Source organism: Xenopus laevis, chromosome 4L (assembly GCF_017654675.1).
Source record: "Xenopus laevis strain J_2021 chromosome 4L, Xenopus_laevis_v10.1, whole genome shotgun sequence".
In the NCBI taxonomy this organism is placed as follows: Eukaryota; Metazoa; Chordata; class Amphibia; order Anura; family Pipidae; genus Xenopus; species Xenopus laevis.
Window position 1 is genome coordinate 25,398,404 of NC_054377.1, and position 18,894 is coordinate 25,417,297.

Sequence of the window (18,894 nt, forward strand, 5' to 3'; positions counted from 1 at the left end):
AGTAAATAACCCCCTTAATGTGCTAAATCCTTTTTGTGTTTTATTGAGATCTTCACTCAATGTTTCGGGTTCCTCCCCCTTTCGCCAGTGCTCTATAAATATCCCCAAAGACTTCAATTTGTTACTTCTGTTTAAGCTTAAATACTATACTGGTATGGGATCTATTATCCATTATAAACCCGTTATCCATAAAGCTCCAAATACAGAATGCCTGTCTCCCATAGATTCCATTATAGACAAATAATCCAATTTTTTTTAAATGATTTTCTCTGTAATAATAAAACAGTTCCTTGTACTTGATCCAAACTAAGATATAATTAATCCTTATAGTTAGCAAAACCAGCCTATTGGATTTATTATATAATATATATATTTTATATGATTTTCTAGTAGACTTAGGGGCCAATTCAGCAAGTTCGAGTGAAGGATTCGAAGTAAAAAAACTTCGAATTTCAAAGTGTTTTTTGGGCTACTTCGACCATAGAATGGGCTACTTCGACCTTCGACTTTGAATCGAAGGATTCGAACTAAAAATCGTTCGACTATTCGACCATTCGATAGTCGAAGTACTGTCTCTTTAAGAAAAAACTTCGAGCCCCTAGTTCGCCACCTAAAAGCTACCGAACCCAATGTTAGCATATGGGGAAGGTCCCCATAGGCTTGTCTAACTTTTTTTTGTCAAAGGATAATCCTTCGATCGTTGGATTAAAAATCCTTCGATTGTTCGATCGAAGTTTTTGCGCAAAATCCTTCAACTTCGATATTCGAAGTCGAAGGATTTTCATTCCCCAGTCGAATATCGAGGGTTAATTAATCCTCGATATTCGACCCTTGATGCATCGGCCCCTTAATGTTATCCAGAAAATCCCAGGTCCAGAGCTTTCTGGATAACAGGTCCCATACCTGTATTTGATTACAATTTCACTTTGCAATAACTGGCTTCATGACATGTTTTGATGCTTAAACCCTTTACTTCATTTAATCCTAATAGATGGGACCACAGCAATGGACAATGACAATACCATGCTGTATGGACTTCATGGAGTGGAACCAGCAGCAAAGTCAATAAAGGCATCTGCTACATGTGAAAGTGGAAATTTCAGCTATCCTTTTCAACAAGAATATTGTGCAGAAGAGACTTCTGACCATAGGAATGCTGACCTACCTTGGAAATGCCAGAAGAGAAGGAGCAAGATATGTGCTAAAAATCTGATCAGAAAACTATCATTTGCAGAACAATCAACTGTACATAGGGTTCCGAAACCTTATGAGGGAAACGAATATGGAAAATTCTTCAGTACAAATCCCTACCTTGTCAGTCGGATGAGAACCCACAAAGGAGAGAAACCCCACGGCTGTAATGTATGTGGGAAACACTTCAATTACAAATCCCGTCTACTTATACATCAGAGAACACACACGGGTAAGAAGCCTCACCGGTGTAACGAATGTGGGAAACAGTTCGATTACAAATCTCGTCTTCTTCTACATCAAACTACGCACACAGGGGAGGAGCCTTTTAAGTGCAATGAGTGTGGGAAGCACTTTGTCGAGTTTTCCTATCTAACAAGACATCAGAGAACACATTCAGGGGAGAAACCATTTAAATGTGATGAATGTGGGAAGAACTTTGGAAACAAGTCCTATTTTGTTCAGCACCAGAGAATTCACACCGGAGAAAAGCCGCACGCTTGCTCACAATGCGGGAAATGCTTCACTCATAGATCCACTCTGTTCAAACACAAGAAGATTCATGCAAGAGAGAAAGTATATTCTTGTGTAAGCTGTGGGGAATATTTCAATTCCAAATATAAGCTTATTGACCAGCGTTGCTCTATATGCATAGACTTGTATAAATAAATATGATGGCTATTTGTATATCACACATCATTTCCATGTTTGGATTGAGAAAGGTAATTGTTCCTCTCTGTAGAGATCCTAAAGGAGCTTTGTTTGAAGGCACCCAGGTGGGTTCTTCACTGGATCGTCCATTTCTGATTTCCATTCAATTATTTGGCTCCATATTTAGGCTGTTTGAGAAATAAATAAGATATTGCTACTATATGGCAATGTATCTGGGTTGGAGGTACTTTCATTTGTGGCCTACCCCAACCGTGTTTGACAGTCAGTCTGGACCTGAAGATATCCACCTAGTAGGTTTCTAATATTTTTTTTCCAGATAACTGTAAAAGGGGTGTATTTAGGCCTTTTGATTTGGGCCACTTTTTTCTTTAGGACTCACGTACTAAAAGGAAGCAGCTATAAAAAGGTTTTTTTTGCCCGAAATGCACTTACCTGCTTAACTGTATTTGTACCGGACAGTGTATGGGATAGAGCTTGCGTTCTCCATGTAAGGAACAGCATGTAGATGCACACATCATGCCCATTACCATTCATTAGGAATTAGAAGCAACACATATGGATGAAAGATGCAGCAGTAGCTGAGTTACTGTAGCTCAGTACTTGCTTATATGTAGGACTCTGCTGGAGGAAAGTATCAGTAGGCTGGGATTGCTTCCATTGGCAACACCCTAATAAAAAAATAGTTGTCTCTAAATATCTTCATATTATTAATTCTAGTCTGCTGACATAATCATATTTTTTTTCTTCCAAGTTCATTTTTTTTATATATACCTGGTTTAAGGCAAAATTGATGACACAAGATAAAAGGTTGTATAGACACAAGTGTGTATAATGTGTGCGGAATTCAGAAGTGCTAAAGGCAACTTTATTTTTGTATATCAAGACACCTAACTCTTGCACAGATCCACAGTGAGGTTTTTTGTTGTTTGCTCATCCCTTGATTCTTTGTAAAACGACATTTAAATCTATAATATCTAATGTAAGAATAAAATCTTGCAATTCAACTAACTTCTGAATAAATGTAAAAGTTATTCAGAATATATACTTTGTGTTGTATTAATTATTATGAACTGATCTAAAAGAGTCAGGGTTGTTAAAGCTGCATGCAACGTGGGTTTGCTTTGCAGACGGCAATGCAGGATCTGGCTTTGCACTTGTACAGGAAGTCTTAAAACAGAAAAAGGTATCCAAGTGTCACTGTTCACCCTCCTCTGCCGGTCAATATCCGTTCTCCTTCGGAAAGTCAATAAATTTCTGAGTAAAAAAACCAGCGCTAAAAGCTTTGAGGGGAAAAAAGCAAAAAGATGGTAATATATAGTGTAGTATTTCCCTTTAAATAAAAACACCCTTTGTGTCACAGGTTTCTTTAGGAGTTTCACTCCTTCGCAGGTGGGGTCAGTTCACCCTATATGCCTTCACCACTTTCAATTATTTCACCTTTCGTGTTTATAAGTTTTATACTTACAAACGTTTAAAATAGTTGTTCGCATTAAGGTATTACAGCTCTTCAGTCGAAGTACACTCCACATCAATTCTACGAAAACAGGCTTAACATCGTGTAAAACCGTTTTTAATTTACATAGATACAAGTTAAAATTACACTCACATTGGGTTTCTTTAAAAACATGCGTGTCACTCATCCACAGGTTTTCCCCAGTCCTTAAAAGATGTTGCGCTGTATAAAAAGATTTTAAAAGATGCCGGCATAAAACAGCGTGTCCTGCTGGGCCCCTCTGGATGACGTAGTGAAGAAGGAGAGATGAATAAACAATTGGACTTTGTGAGTAAAAGGTTCAAAGAGAGAGGTTATAAAGAAAATATAATTAACAAATCTAGAGAGAAGGTAAAAAATATAGAAAGAACAGATCTTCTAAATAAAAAAATAGAAAAAGGAGAAGAAAATTTGGAAATAATATTTTCAACTACTTATAACCCCCTAGCAGGAGAAGTCAAAAAAATTATAAAAAAACATTGGGGTATCCTAAAATGTGATGCCGAACTAGCCAACGTGATTCCAGACCAACCAAAAATAGTATTTAAACGTGCAAATAATTTACATCAAAAACTAGTGAACAGTTACTGTGATACTGATAAAACAAAAAAGAGAACAAAAGAATGCAGTTGGATAGGTTTCTTTCCTTGCTCCCTCTGTAAGGCCTGTAAATATGGGGTAAAGAAGAAATGCTTCACTTCAACAGTAAATAAACAGAAATTTGAGATCGAACAAAACATTAATTGTAGAACAAAAAATGTCATATATTGCCTACAATGTCCATGTGGATTACAATATGTGGGCAAGACAAATAGAGAATTAAGAGAACGGATCAGAGAGCATATTAATAATATAAAAAATGGTAAGGAAAATCATAGCGTCTCCAAACATTTTAAGGAACACCATAAAATGAACCCCACAGGTCTGACATATTGGGGTATAGAAGTTGTAAAAAATCAATGGAGAGGTGGAGACTTGATAAAAAAGACATTACAAAATGAGAGCAGATGGATATATAAATTGGAATCATATATTCCAAAGGGGTTAAACATTGATATCAACTTGAGGGCCTTTTTGTAAACTGACATATTGAATCAAGAGAGGAACATACAGATAAAAGAAAAACTCAAAAAAAGAAAAAACTAGTCATTGTATGCAGTATATTTTGGAAAATACATTTGGTTTATTTGATGTACACTGTGGAATTGAGACTGAGAAACTGAAAAATATATGTGGGAGATATTGTAAAATCCCTTATGATAATGGTGTAATAACACAATGATGTTTGCATAAAATTGTGGTAACTATGGTATATAGGCATAACAACAGGCGGACCTCATCCTCAAGTGGGAGACCGCCAAGTAATGTAAGTAGAAAAAGCGGGTTGCTATAACAACCCGTCATGATTTGCGAAAACAGGAAGTACGCAGAGAGCGTTGCCATGGTAGCAGGACAGAGTAAAAGGCGCATTTGCGCAGAGAAGAACTGTAGCCTTGAGAAAGTCTTTTGAGACGAAACGCGTCGGCTTGTGGTGACGTCATCCAGAGGGGCCCAGCAGGACACGCTGTTTTATGCCGGCATCTTTTAAAATCTTTTTATACAGCGCAACATCTTTTAAGGACTGGGGAAAACCTGTGGATGAGTGACACGCATGTTTTTAAAGAAACCCAATGTGAGTGTAATTTTAACTTGTATCTATGTAAATTAAAAACGGTTTTACACGATGTTAAGCCTGTTTTCGTAGAATTGATGTGGAGTGTACTTCGACTGAAGAGCTGTAATACCTTAATGCGAACAACTATTTTAAACGTTTGTAAGTATAAAACTTATAAACACGAAAGGTGAAATAATTGAAAGTGGTGAAGGCATATAGGGTGAACTGACCCCACCTGCGAAGGAGTGAAACTCCTAAAGAAACCTGTGACACAAAGGGTGTTTTTATTTAAAGGGAAATACTACACTATATATTACCATCTTTTTGCTTTTTTCCCCTCAAAGCTTTTAGCGCTGGTTTTTTTACTCAGAAAACTTGTACAGGAAGCACAGGATAGCTGTGGAAAGAAATGGAATACATATATATATCGGGAAAACCCCAGGTCCCGAGCATTCTGGATAACAGGTCCCATATATATATATATATATATATATACACATACACACACTGTATATATGTTCACATAAATACAATACTTTTATTCTTGCACTAAAAGCTATTCTTGGGGGCAAATTTACTTAGCTCGAGTGAACGAATATAATAAAAAATACTTTGATATGGGACCTGTTATCTAGAATGCTTGGGACCTGGGGTTTTCCCGATAACGGATCTTTCCGTAATTTGGGTCTTCATGCCTTAAGTCTACTAGAATTTAATTTAAACATTAAATAAACCCAATAGGCTGGTTTTGCTTCCAATAAGGATCAATTTTATCTTAGTTGGGATCAAGTACAATGTACTGTTTTATTATTACAGAGAAAAAGGAAATAATTTTTAAAAATTTGGATTATTTGGATAAAATGGAGTCTATTGGAGACAGCCATTCTGTAATTTGGAGCTTTCTGGATATTGGGTTTCGGGATAAGGGATCCTATACCTGTGTGTGTGTGTGTGTATATATGTATATATAGTGCCTGGTGAAATGAGTGAGCGAAGAAAGAAAAGCAGCAGATACTAATCAGAAAGGGCACTATTAATTATTATTTAGTATTTGTCCAGCCATTGTATGTCTCTTCAGTCACCTTGTTTTGAAGATAGAAATCACAGCTTGGCTCAGTCTTCAGTGTGATCCTCCTCTTTAATACTGTATCTCCTGTTGAGTGATGTTTATTGCTGTGACATAGAGACCATTTCTTATTCTACACTGGGTCTAACCAGGATTTTATAAAGAATTATGTAACCCTATTATAATTTATTTTTTGTAGCTCCCTGGAAGCTTTCATTAAATATTAATGAGATTTACTACAAGCGTCTGGTGTTTTCCAATTTAAGGTTAACGGAATGCTATCTCAATGATTTTGACCACCTCCCATGGATGTGCAAAATGCTCCATTGTGCCATTACCCTAAGCAGCATGCATATTTCTTAAATTCCCAATACATTTGCCTTCACAGAATTATAGGGATGCACCGAATTCACTATTTTGGATTCGGCCGAATGTCCGAATCCAAATCTGCTGAAAAAGTCTGAATCTCCACCGAATCCTGGATTCGGTGCATCCCTACAGAATTATAGGATCACCCAGGCTCCCCACCCATATTTTGGTTTACACAGTAGCAATAGATTGTTGAAATATTTTAATATAGGTTATAAAAGCCAAATGCTTTCTGCATTTGTACAGCACAGTCATGTAAGGAAAGAGTATTATATCTGTTCAGAGCACTTTCAGACTACCTGGGAGAAATGGCCATGATTAGGACTAAATTGCTTCAATGGAATTATTTTACATATTATTTATGTATTCTTCCTTTCATTAAAGGGGAAACATAGGATATATTATAAAATAAATGTATTGTTATTTTTCCTGATTGCCCCCTGCTCTTCAATCCAGGTAAAAGCTGGGCAGAAATTACAGCAAAGCCTGTCTTTACTCTGAACTGTTCTAGTGCTCAGTGTGACTGTGTGACCGGAACTTTAGACCTGATCAGGTAAGTGTGAATTGTTCTTCAGCCTGTGAATTGTTCTTCAGCAGTGGGTGCACTGAAAGCATTTCACGATATCAGCAGTACTAATATATAACATGAAATCAATGTAATAATGCAAAATTCTTAATAATAATTGCACCCTGAGCAATGCTTACAATGTTTAATGTACCCTAAGGGGCTGATTTATCAATGTTTGAATTAAAAATGTTTACAGTGATTCAAAAAGATTTTTAAACGATGGTTTCCAAAACCCAAATGCTCAATATTTATGAAGCGCAAAATATTTGAGAAACTTCAGCATCTAAAAGCTTGCAAGTTCATGTAGAAGTCAACAGGAGTAGTTTCAAATTGTCATTTTCAAATTTCTTTGAGAATTTGTAGACCCATTGAAAATGATGAGTAGTTATGCAAATGTGATGCATTCAAGTTTATTTTTAGGGTTTTGTTTGATCAGGTTTAATAGATTCCAAATGATAAAAAGCATTTCAAGTGTGGTAAAATTTCCAGTTTATTTAAATTTAAAAAAAAAAACTACATTCACAAATTTGGATTTTGAGGCCTCCTTGTGTCATATTTAATAATAAAATGTTTCCCAAAAATCCTTGCATTTGGACATTTCCATCTGTGGATTGTGCTGCCTGCTGATTGCCCCAACATACACACACACGCTCCCCCATTCCAATTTCCTAATTCCCCATTTTTACTCTGCATGTGGGAGTGTCTATCAATCCTGTATTTTATTTTAGTTTTATCTGAAAACTCCCATTACAGCCTCCTTAATTGGCAGGAATAATTTCACAATTTTTGAATCTACAGTATCTATTCTCCAGCAAACAGCAACGTAAGCCAATTTAGTTTAATAAAAACTGTCTATAATCCCAACATCATGAAATTGTATATCATCCTAGAATGAAACATTGTAAAAGTTGCATTTAAAGCAAAGCCGATGTCCCGAAAGAGCCAAAGCCGCAAACGGAGCCAAAGCCACGAAAAGACTCGAAGCGTGGAAGACCCAAAGCTGAGAACGGAGCAAAACAGGCGAAAAGACCCAAAGCCATGAAAAGACCCCAAATCAAAGTCCTGAAGTCCAGAAAAGGAGCCGAATCAAAAGCCCTGAAGCCGCAAACAGACCCGAAGCCACAAAAGGAGGCTAAGGTAACTTCCACTAAACACCAATGTGTTTTTTTTTTTTTAATTTAAACCCCTGGCCACCAATGTAATATTTTAATACTATATAGTCCCCTGGCCACCAATGTATTTTTAAAAAATGTTATGGGAGGCCCTGGTGCCAGTTTTTTATAACTTATGGGGGGGGGCCTTATAACCAATTATTTTTTTAAACTTGTATGACTGTCGTATTTCAATGGTCGAATCCCGGATGAGCCCCCATAAATGTCGTATTTAAAGTTACGTATGTCCAATATTAAATATAATCAAATATAAATGATCATATAAATGGACCTGAATTGAACCATTCAGATTCACTCAGGATATTAACCAGACAGTTTTATTTGAGGTATACATTAATACAGAGTGATATAATACAGAGTATTAAATAATAGCTCACACGTCCTGAAAGCTCGTGAGGATGTGGAGGGAACAATTAGCAATACAACAGTTTACAATTTGACTATTTCCTCTTCCATGAGGCTCATCCAGTGGCATCCAATCATCATGCTTGTTTTATCAAAACTGTGTAACTATTTCCATCTTAGGGACAGACTCACAGTCTCAGCACAATCGCCAAATAAGATTCATCGACTGTGTCAGCACAGTGTCCAGAATGGTATCGGTGCTGTGGTTTCTGAAACTATATGTGTCTTTCTTAACCTTGCACTATAAATACTTGTGAATTGGGACAACAGATGTATCCTTTTGACGCCGGCGAATTTTCACGGCAGTTTAATGAATTTGCCGCGATTCACCACAAATTTGAGCCTGGCGAATAAATTCGCCCATCACTACTAAGGATATATGGCAGAAATATTTTACAATATGTCTTGGGCTTCTACAGTTATCATCCCAAGGCAACCACAGCAGTTTAGCAGGGAAGATCTGTGCCTCCAAAAATGGCCCTCTGTTGACTCACTGCACATGCTTTGTGCTGCTGTCACTTACTGAGCTTTAGGACCAAAACACAATATACTGCCATATATATATATATATATACACAATATAAGGCTCATTAGTAAGTAATTCAGATTATTGGTACATGGCAGCTCAGGAACCAGCACAATTAGCATCAGAATTTAATAAGGCCTTTCTTATCTTTTTCACATTGATGCCCCTGGTGAAGACCGATTTACGGTTGAAACGCGTTGGGCTAATTATTATGTTTTTGTAATTTGTTTTTTGTGAATAAACCTTTTTTGCTAATAAGTGTGTACAATCCAACTTTGTAAAATTCATACAAAACATAACAAACCAGCAAATAGCAGAATAAATCAGTTTCTCTTCTTTCTTTGATGCTTTTGTGTTACGAATGTTGAGTAAATACTTTGGGTAAAGGGGTGTGGTATATTGGGGCTCATAAAGAACCAGCATAGTGCTCTTTGAACAGATAATCCTGTAAATAGCATTGTGGGATCTCTCCAAGGCTAATTAAAGCATGAGTAAACTGCAGTCAATATTGTCTGAAACATATAAAAATGTATGATTATAAATTGGTTAATTAATTTGAAAATGTACCAGTGAAGCAGGGGATCATTGCTACATTGCATTTATACATGTGATTTATTTATATGACATTGTTTGAAACATGGTTGTTACTTGTGATGTACGGTATGAAGCATTCAGATATTTGGGGGTCCCTATTCCATCAGCTGCCAAGGGTAGAGCACTGCTAGAAGTGATTCCTCTACTCAGCATACTGGTATTGTACTACGGATCTTCAGGACCTCCAACTATAACTCCAAAAACATTCACTTTTACAGTGAAACTTGGGCACAAGTGATTCTTAAGCAGGGCCAGTAGACATACCCAACTTCACTACTAATGATGCATTAGTTACATAAGGGCTTAATCTTCTTACTGAGGCCATTTTACTCAGGCTCTCCTGTAACATCAACCCCTTAACAAAGTGGTGTCCAAAAAGAGAGAACCACATGCTCACCCCTTATACAGTATGACTAGAGATAGGGCATAGGTACAGTTCCCCACAGGAGGAACTCTTAAAGGAGTTGTTCGCCTTTAAATTAACTTTTAGTATGATGTAGAGAGTGATATTCTGAAACAATTTGAAAATGGTTTTTATTTTTTATTATTTGTGGTTTTTGAGTTATTTAGCATTTTACTCTGTACCTCTCCAGTTTGCAATCGCAGCAATCTGGTTGCTAGGGCTCAAATCAACTTTTTGAATAAGACCGGAATATGAATAATAAAAGAAGGTCTGAATAGAAACATAATATAAAAAGTAGCAATAACAATAAATTTGTAGCATTAGAGAGCATTCGTGACCCCCATTTGAAAACTGGAAAGAGTCAGAAGAAGGCAAAAAATTTAAAATAACGTAAAATTGGCCATTGTATAACATACTAAAAGTTAACCACCCCTTTAACATCTCCAACATGTATTTTAATTGAGACCTGCAATTTTCAGGGTGTAAGTTTCCCTTGTGCACCATGTGGCAGCTTCTACACACAAACCTAAATGACATTTGCTCTCAAGAAATGTAAAAAACAAAATTACATTTGCTATCAAAATGACAATAAGGGGCCGATTCACCAAGGGTCGAATATCGAGGGTTAATTAACCCTCGATATTCGACTGGGAATTAAAATCCTTCGACTTCGAATATTGAAGGCGAAGGATTTTAGCGCAAATAATTTGATTGTTCGATCGAAGGAATAATCCTTCGATCTAACTATTAAATCCTTCGAATCAAACGATTCAAAGGATTTTAATCCAACGATCGAAGGATTATCCTTCGACCAAAAAAATTTAGGCAAGCCTATGGGGACCTTCCCCATAGGCTAACATTGAGTTCGGTAGGTTGTAGATGGCGAACTAGGGGGTCGAAATTTTTTCTTAAAGAGACAGTACTTCGACTATCGAATAGTCGAATAGTCGAACGATTTTTAGTTTGAAGGTCGAAGTAGCCCATTTGATGGTCGAAGTAGCCCAAAAAACACTTTGAAATTCAAAGTTTTTTTACTTCGAATCCTTCACTCGAAGTTAGTGAATCGGCCCCTATGTATGGTTAAATGCAGACACATAAGGACATTTTAAAGCAATCTGATGTGTAATTAAAATATATATTTTAATGACCAGCTCCGTTGTTATGCCAGGTTTTCACTCTTCAAGCTGTCTTGAGTTATCAAAGTCTGTGACAATGGGCCATATTTAGCTTTCCCTTTGCTAAGCTCTGAATATTGCTGATACGTAAAACAAGCAAATATGTATTCTTTGTTAGGGCAAAGTGCTGCAAAAAAAAAAATAGTAGAGGAGTTGAACCAAGATTTGTTTAAAGGGGTGGTTCAATCATTCATTAACTTTTACTATGTTAAAGAATGGCTAATTCTGTATCAACTTTGCAGGTATAAATTTTTAATATATTTAGATGTTTTGATATTTAGAATGATTTGCTTTTCTCTTCTGATTTCGTCCCACTTTCAAATGCAGGTCACTCTCTACATCATACTACAAATTAATTTAAAGGTGAACAACCCCTTTAATTGCTGTAGGTCTTGCAAAATTGCGAGCCTTAGTAGCAGGAATGACTAATGTTTTCCAAGGCATACACCTTAATTTCTGAGACAATTTGCATTTGGTCTTTAATTTTTGTGTGAAAAACTGGAATATGAGTAGAAGAGGGGCTTAAAGGGGTTGTCCACCTTTAAATTAATTTGTGTATGATGTAGAGAGTGATATTCTGAGACAATTTGCAAATTGGTTTTAATTTTTTATTATTTGTGGTTCTTGAGTTATTTAGCTTTTTATTCTCCAGTTTGCAATTTCGCAATCTGGTTGCTAGGGTCCAAATTCCCCTAGCAACCATGCATTGATTTGAACAAGAGACTGGAATATGAATAGGAGAGGCCTGAATAGAAAGTAAAAGTAAAAACAATATATTTGTAGTCTTACAGAGCATTTGTTTTTAAATGGGGTCAGTGACCCCCAATTTGAAAGCTGAAAAGAGGCATAAGAAGAAGGCAAGTAACTATCAAAAAGAAAATATGAAGATCGATTTAAAAGTTGCTTAGAACTGGCCAATCTATAACATACTAAAAGTTAACTTAAAGGTGAACCACCTCTTTAAGCTGTACACTGGAAATTAACCAACCTTTAAAGATTGAATGACAAGTTTTGGCAAATTACTTTGCATTGCTGAATATTCTCTTTTCATTGGCGAACATTCACATCTTTTCACAAGGTGCACAGGATACAGCACAGAGGTGGATTTGGGAGAAGTTGCAAAGTCAGGAAAAAAAGGCACTTTGCGCCCCTTTACTAGTGTTTTGCTTTTTGCCCGATTTTTATAAATTAGGCCTTTTTTCTTTAGTAGGATACATTTTACTGCTGTGATGTGATCTTACTTAAAAATCCTGTAGAGGTATAAAATAATTAGTACATTTATTTAAGAATGTTTGTGCAGCATCTATAGTTGACATTGAACACTGATAAAGAGAGAAAACCATATAGGGGAAGATACAGTAGATCAGGGTCCCCAACCTTTTTTTTTTTTTTTTTACTTGTGAGCCACATTCAGATGTAAAAATATGTGGGAAGCAACACAAGCGTGAAAAATGTTCCTGAGTGGTAAAAAATAAGGCAATGATTGGCTTTTTGGTAGCCCCTATGTGGACTGCCAGCCTACAGGAGTCTCTGTTTGGCAGTATCCCTGGTTTTTATTCAACCAAAACTTGTCTTCAAGCCTGGAATTCAGCAATAAGCTCCTGCTTTGAGGCCACTGAGAGCAACATCCAAGGGGCTGGTGAGCAACATGTTGCTTGTGAGTCACTGGTTGTGGATCACGGCAGTAGAGAATCACAAACATTAACTCAACCATACACAGTTTGCAACAAATCGGGCTCAATTGCGCAATGTCTTTTTGGCATAATTTCTAATGTGTGTCAAGTGATGTCTCCATATTAGAAGGAGCAGATGATACCCTCGATTATTTACTTAGAATTTATCCACTAAAGCTGATTTAACATCAGTGTAACAGAATAAAATTAATTAGAAGAGAAAGAAAAGCACCCCGCTTCTATCAGTTACAATAACTGGTCTCCCAAAGGTTATTATCTTTCTAATTCCAAACACAAACGACCACAGGAATTTAAGAATCAATAAAATGTCAGCCGTGCAACAACACCGATTTAACCACTTTAATGATTAGTGGTCAGCCTTCACTTGACCTGAAGTTTCTTATTAAAGTGCATGTGCAATTGTTTCAGTTTATTAAATTACTATTTGCAGATCAAATGATAGTACCTCTTTGTGATTATACGAAACAATTAATTAATAACTATATAAAGTACATATAAGAATTCATTAAAAATGTATCAAATTAATTTATAACAATCAATTAATATAAAGTGCTGCACCAATAGTAATTAAGTTAACTTTCCCAATCGATTGTAGTTAGCAACAATATTAATTGGTGACCATTAAAAAGTATATAGGATAAACTAATTCTCATTCAGCTCAAATTCATAAGAGAGTAGTAGGAAAATGAAATACAGAGAGGTGGAGTTGTCCCATAAACTGCTGCCAATAATTTTTCTATACCACAAAGCTGTAGAAGGCAGGGTGACCGTGAATGTGGTTTTGGATATTAGCTTGCCCTGAGCTGTAGAGAACTGACTGTAACCTCAAAAACCACAAATCCTCGACCCCCTTGGAGTTCCAGTGCCGGAGTGCAATAGAGAATAAGAATAAGGATAAGTTGAACCGAGCGATGGGTTAAACAAACACCACCCCACTTGACTGTTTCCCAATTGAATATTTAAAACTGCTTAAAACTTCAACAGTATTAAAACCAATATATTAAGCAGAGATCCGCCAATGGGCGTTTTCGCAAAATTAGCTTTCTCAAGGTGAATGATGTGATAGCTCCACCCCAATACTTTAGGCACAAGTGTGCTCTGCCAGTTGATGCTGGGTGCAAAAGGAATATCAAAAGAGTATCTGAAGTCAATTAAAACATAACTTTTATTATATCAGTTAAAATAAAATGCGACAAAATAAAAAAAGGGGCAAATTCACCAACCGGCGAAGTGGCTAACGCTACCCAGCGTTACGTCATTTTGCCACTTCGCCAATTTACAAAAAGAGTCCCTGGCGAAAATTCGCTAGCGAATCTGATAAACTAGCACAACTTTGCAGCCTAACGCCAGACGAAGTTGCACTCTGGCGAACGGGCGAAACTACTCAAATTTACTAAGTTTTTTTTTTTTAATCTGAACCTCTTTCGCCAGAGTTTACGTCACCAGGTCAGACCAGGCGAAGTGCAATAGAGTAGAGTTTGTAAAAAAAAAAAAGTTGAAATTTTTTCTAAATACGAAAAAATCCTCTCGTTTTTTACTTTATATCTTTAAATCAATGTTTAGTATGATATAGAGATTGTCATTAAAACGATTTGCAATTGGTTTTCATATTTTCATATTTATTTATTATTTGTGGAGATATTTCGTTTTTTATTCAGCAGCTCTCCAGTTTGCAATTTCAACAATCTGGTGGCTAGGGCCCAAATTATCCTAGCAACCATGCATTGATTTTAATACATATATGAATGCAAGTTTAGGTAGTAACTGTGAAGCTAGGCTGAAAAAGTACCTGAAAAAGAGAAGGAAGTCAATGATATTTAATATCCGTGTAGTAACCTTTCACTGCTGAAACTGCTTATCTTGATAACTGTGTTTGTTATATGTAAAGAATGTTTTACCTTAACTGAAGGTGCAAACTGACCTTTTGCTACACTTATTCATCATATAATATAATGTGTGCATAATAAACGTTTTAGTCTAACTGATAACTGCTTCTTGAAGTCTTTCCACTTGGTACAGTCGCAGAATAATATCTTCGTGCCGAGCCAAAGGTAAGTGCCCCAAACCAGTGACTTATTTATTGATTTAAACTTTTTGTTTTAATGTAGTTCTTCCTATAAGGATTAATTATATCTTAGTTTGGATCAAGTACAAGCTACTGTTTTATTATTACAGGAAAAAAGGAAATCATCTTTAAAAATGTGGATTATTTGGATAAAATAGAGTCTGTGGGAAATGTGCTTTTTGTAATTCAGAGCTTTTCACCAGATAATGGATCCCAAACCCGTATTTCAATTTTTTTTCATTAAATTATATTTATTAGAACCTCTGTTTCTTCTTTGCCAAGAATACATTACTTACTGATGTGACCTTAGTATAGAATTAGAAATGAGTTTTGCTAAACAAAGTTGTGCTGCATAGTACTTATAAAGAACATTATTGCTATTTGGACTACATGGACAAGAAACCAAATAAATAGATATACTGACACGGCATAGGCAACCCTAAAAATCAAAGGTCCTAAGGATCTCATAAGGGGAAATGTAATGCATCAACTTAGCAATTAACTATATCAGCCATCTATGTTTGTGTCTTGCACCTCAGACACAACCTACATGCAGTGAGCCCCAGTTTTATGTTCCCCATTTTTTATTTTCACAGATTTTACATCTTTCTTTTGCAGTCCTTTTGCATTACCTAGATTTTGTCAGGTTTCCCCTTATTTTATGCAATAATTTGGACCCGTTTTCCTTTAATTCGTCTGTTTATTCCCTCTGAGTGTTACTTTTAAAGGGGAACTATCTCGAAAATAAAAATTTAATACAATCTTCATCACACGGAAATAAGAAACATTCTAAATACAATCAATTAAATATTCTGCATGGTTTCTGAAATAATCAAGTTTATCTTCATTATTCCTCTCTCAACAACTGTTTCTCTTTATTCCTTTCCTTTCCTAGCTCAAATACAGTAGCTGATCCCAATACAAACTAAATCTAACAAAATAACTGCATTTTGCACAAATTCTGCATGTAGAGAGACATGATGCCTGGTGATTTTAGTGAGCTCTAATACATCTTATAGGCAAAAGGAACCCCCAATAAGATATATTGGATCTAAATGTCGATGAATATCTGACACCCAACTCCTGCATGAAGAGAGAATGAAGAGAAACAGATGCTGAGAGAGGGATAGTGAAGATAAACTTGATTATTTCAGAAACAATACAGATTTTTTAATTGATTGTATTTAGAAAACGTCTTATTTCAGTATGCTGAAGCGTATATTACATTTTTGCAATAGTTCCCCTTTAAGCTGTAAACAATTTAAAAATCGTGGTTCACCTTTGAGATAATTTTTATTATGAAAATGAAGATTCATTATCCCCAAGCATTCTGGATAACAGGTCCAATACCTGCATTGGTTATACATATACATTACAAATAGGATTCTTTTGGCGAGCTGAACTGATTTATCGATGCAGTGTATTAATGAACATCCCATTAGGACTGGAGCCCAAAACTGAACTGCATACTCCAGATGAGGCCTTACCAGGGACCTATAAAGAGGCATAATTATGTTTTCATCCCTTGAGTTAATGCCCTTTTTTATGCAAGACAGAACTTTATTTGCTTTAGTAGCCACAGAATGACACTGCCCAGAATTAGACAACTTGTTATCTACAAAAAACCAGAAATCCTTCTCATTTAAAGAAACTCCCAACACACTGCCATTTAGTGTATAACTTGCATTTATATTATTTGCACTAGGACCTAGTACAGAGCCCTGCGGTACTCCACTAACAACACTGGTCTGTTTACCACCACTCTTTGTAGTCTTTTAGCCAGTTCTTTATCCTGCTACAAATACTATATTCCATGCCAATATTCCTTAATTTAACCAGTAACCTTCTGTGTGGCACTGTATCAAATACTTTACCAAAGTCTACGTAGATTACACCCACTGCCATACCAGAGTCGAGGTCCCTGCTTACCTTCTCCTAAAAAGCAATTACATTAGTCTGGACCTATTTAGCAATTTATCTGCCCATGTAAGGGGCCCTCTGATGGATTCATCTGACCAATATCAGGACAAAAATGGCCCAGATGTTCATTAGGTAGGTTTGATTTTCCCATCGCATCAGGGATGCGGTCCTTGCTCCGACTACTCGTATACCTGCCATTGTAATCCGATTGTTTGGCCCTAAGGCCAGCGATCAGATTGAAGCCCACTATTGTCCAATTTAGATGGCCATATAGGGGAAAGATCTGCTCATTGGTTAACCTTACAAGCCAGCGGCTCTTATAGAGTATGGCCACCTTTTAGATATCCAATACACAACAAAGAGATTATGAAACAGAGAGAGTAAAGAAAGGTAATGCATGGACTGACACATTTTGCATTCTTTACATTAAAGGAAAAGTAACACCAACAAAAATTAAAGTGTTCCAAAGTAATTAAAATATAATGTACTGTTCTCTGCACTGGTGTCTTTGCTTCAGAATGCCTATTATAGTTTATATTAACAAGGTGCTATGTAGCCATGGGGCTAAAGTTACATAGTTTAAATATCTAATTTTACTATAGTTACTTAGCTAATAAAAAAAAGAAGATCTTATCTTAACTTGCAAAACTTGAGAGCTGTAAAGTTGTGGAATTCTCTTCCTATAGTGGTGGTAGAGTGGTCGAGAAGAGGTTGGGTGCCTTTTTGGTATATAAGTTAATTTGTTTCATAAAATGTTCCATATTCAGTGTGATGAGTTGATTTGAATCTTGCTCATATATTTTCATGTTATCAACCATAAAATAGCATTTTCTTGTTTTTAATGCTAATTTTTGTTTTTTCCCCACTAACATCAACAGAGTTTTCATATGATAAACAGTGAGATATGTTTTTCTCTTTGAATTGCATCTGGCTCTATGGGATATCTGGGTTTGAATTAGGAGATACATCTTTCTCCTCAAATTGAATCTGGCCCAATGGGCTTTTATAACTCACATATTCATAAGCTTTGTTGTTTCATAGTTCTACATGTCCTATACAACATACAGGTATGGGATCCCTTATCCGGAAATCCGTTATCCAAAAAGCTCTGAATTACAGAATGACTGTCTCCCATAGACTCCATTATAATGAAATAATCCAAATTTTTAAAAATGGTTTCCCTATTTCCCTTTTCTCTGTATTAATAAAACAGTACCTTGTAATTGATCCAAACTAAGATAAAATTAATCCTTAGTGGAAGCAAAACCAGCCTATTGGGTTTATTTAAAGTTAACATGATTTTCTAGTAGACTTAAGGTATGAAGATCCAAATTACAAAACGATCCGTTATCTGGAAAACCCCAGGTCCCAAGCATTCTGGATAACAGGTCCCACACCTGTATTATGCTGTATAAACCATAGTGTTTGCCAGCTTTATAGTTAGTTTGCTCTTCAATTCAAAATATTTTATCTACAGTTTGCCGAAACTCTGTATAGTTACAACATAATCTATAGGGGCTACAATAGAGTTTATTACTGTCCATTGTGGCATCTGTAATTTGGTACAGCGAGAGTGTAGAAACAGGTCCGGACTGAGAATTAAAATAGGCCCTGGCATTTCAGGTACACAGAGGCCCAATCAGCCCACTAAATACTGACTTTCTATGGCACCTTATAGCAGCCCCTATGGCATTTGCCAGAACCCACAGATTGCCAGTCCGGGCCTGTGTAGAAATGAAAACTGCATATTAAATATTAAACAATAATTAGTGATGGGCGAATCTCTCCCGTTTTGCTTCGTCTAAAAATTTGCGAATTTCCCGCAAAATTTGCGAAACACGAAAAATTCGTGAAAAATTGTGAAATCAGAAAGTTCATGAAAAAATCGTGAAATTCGAAAGTTTTCACTAAAAATCGTGAAATTCGAA

The 18,894-nt window shown here is 36.1% G+C and overlaps 1 protein-coding gene across 2 annotated transcripts in view; it reads left to right on the forward strand.

Moving 5' to 3' along the window:
- The window catches only part of LOC108713894 (zinc finger protein 3), a 30,903-nt gene extending 28,000 nt beyond the window's left edge, over positions 1-2,903 (forward strand). For both annotated transcript variants that reach the window (XM_018257587.2, XM_018257589.2), the window contains exon 7: positions 992-2,903. In XM_018257587.2, the coding sequence (XP_018113076.1) occupies positions 992-1,860 (869 nt within the window). In that variant the 3' untranslated portion in view covers positions 1,861-2,903. The remainder of the gene's footprint in view (positions 1-991) is intronic.
- The last annotated feature ends 15,991 nt before the right edge of the window (positions 2,904-18,894 follow it).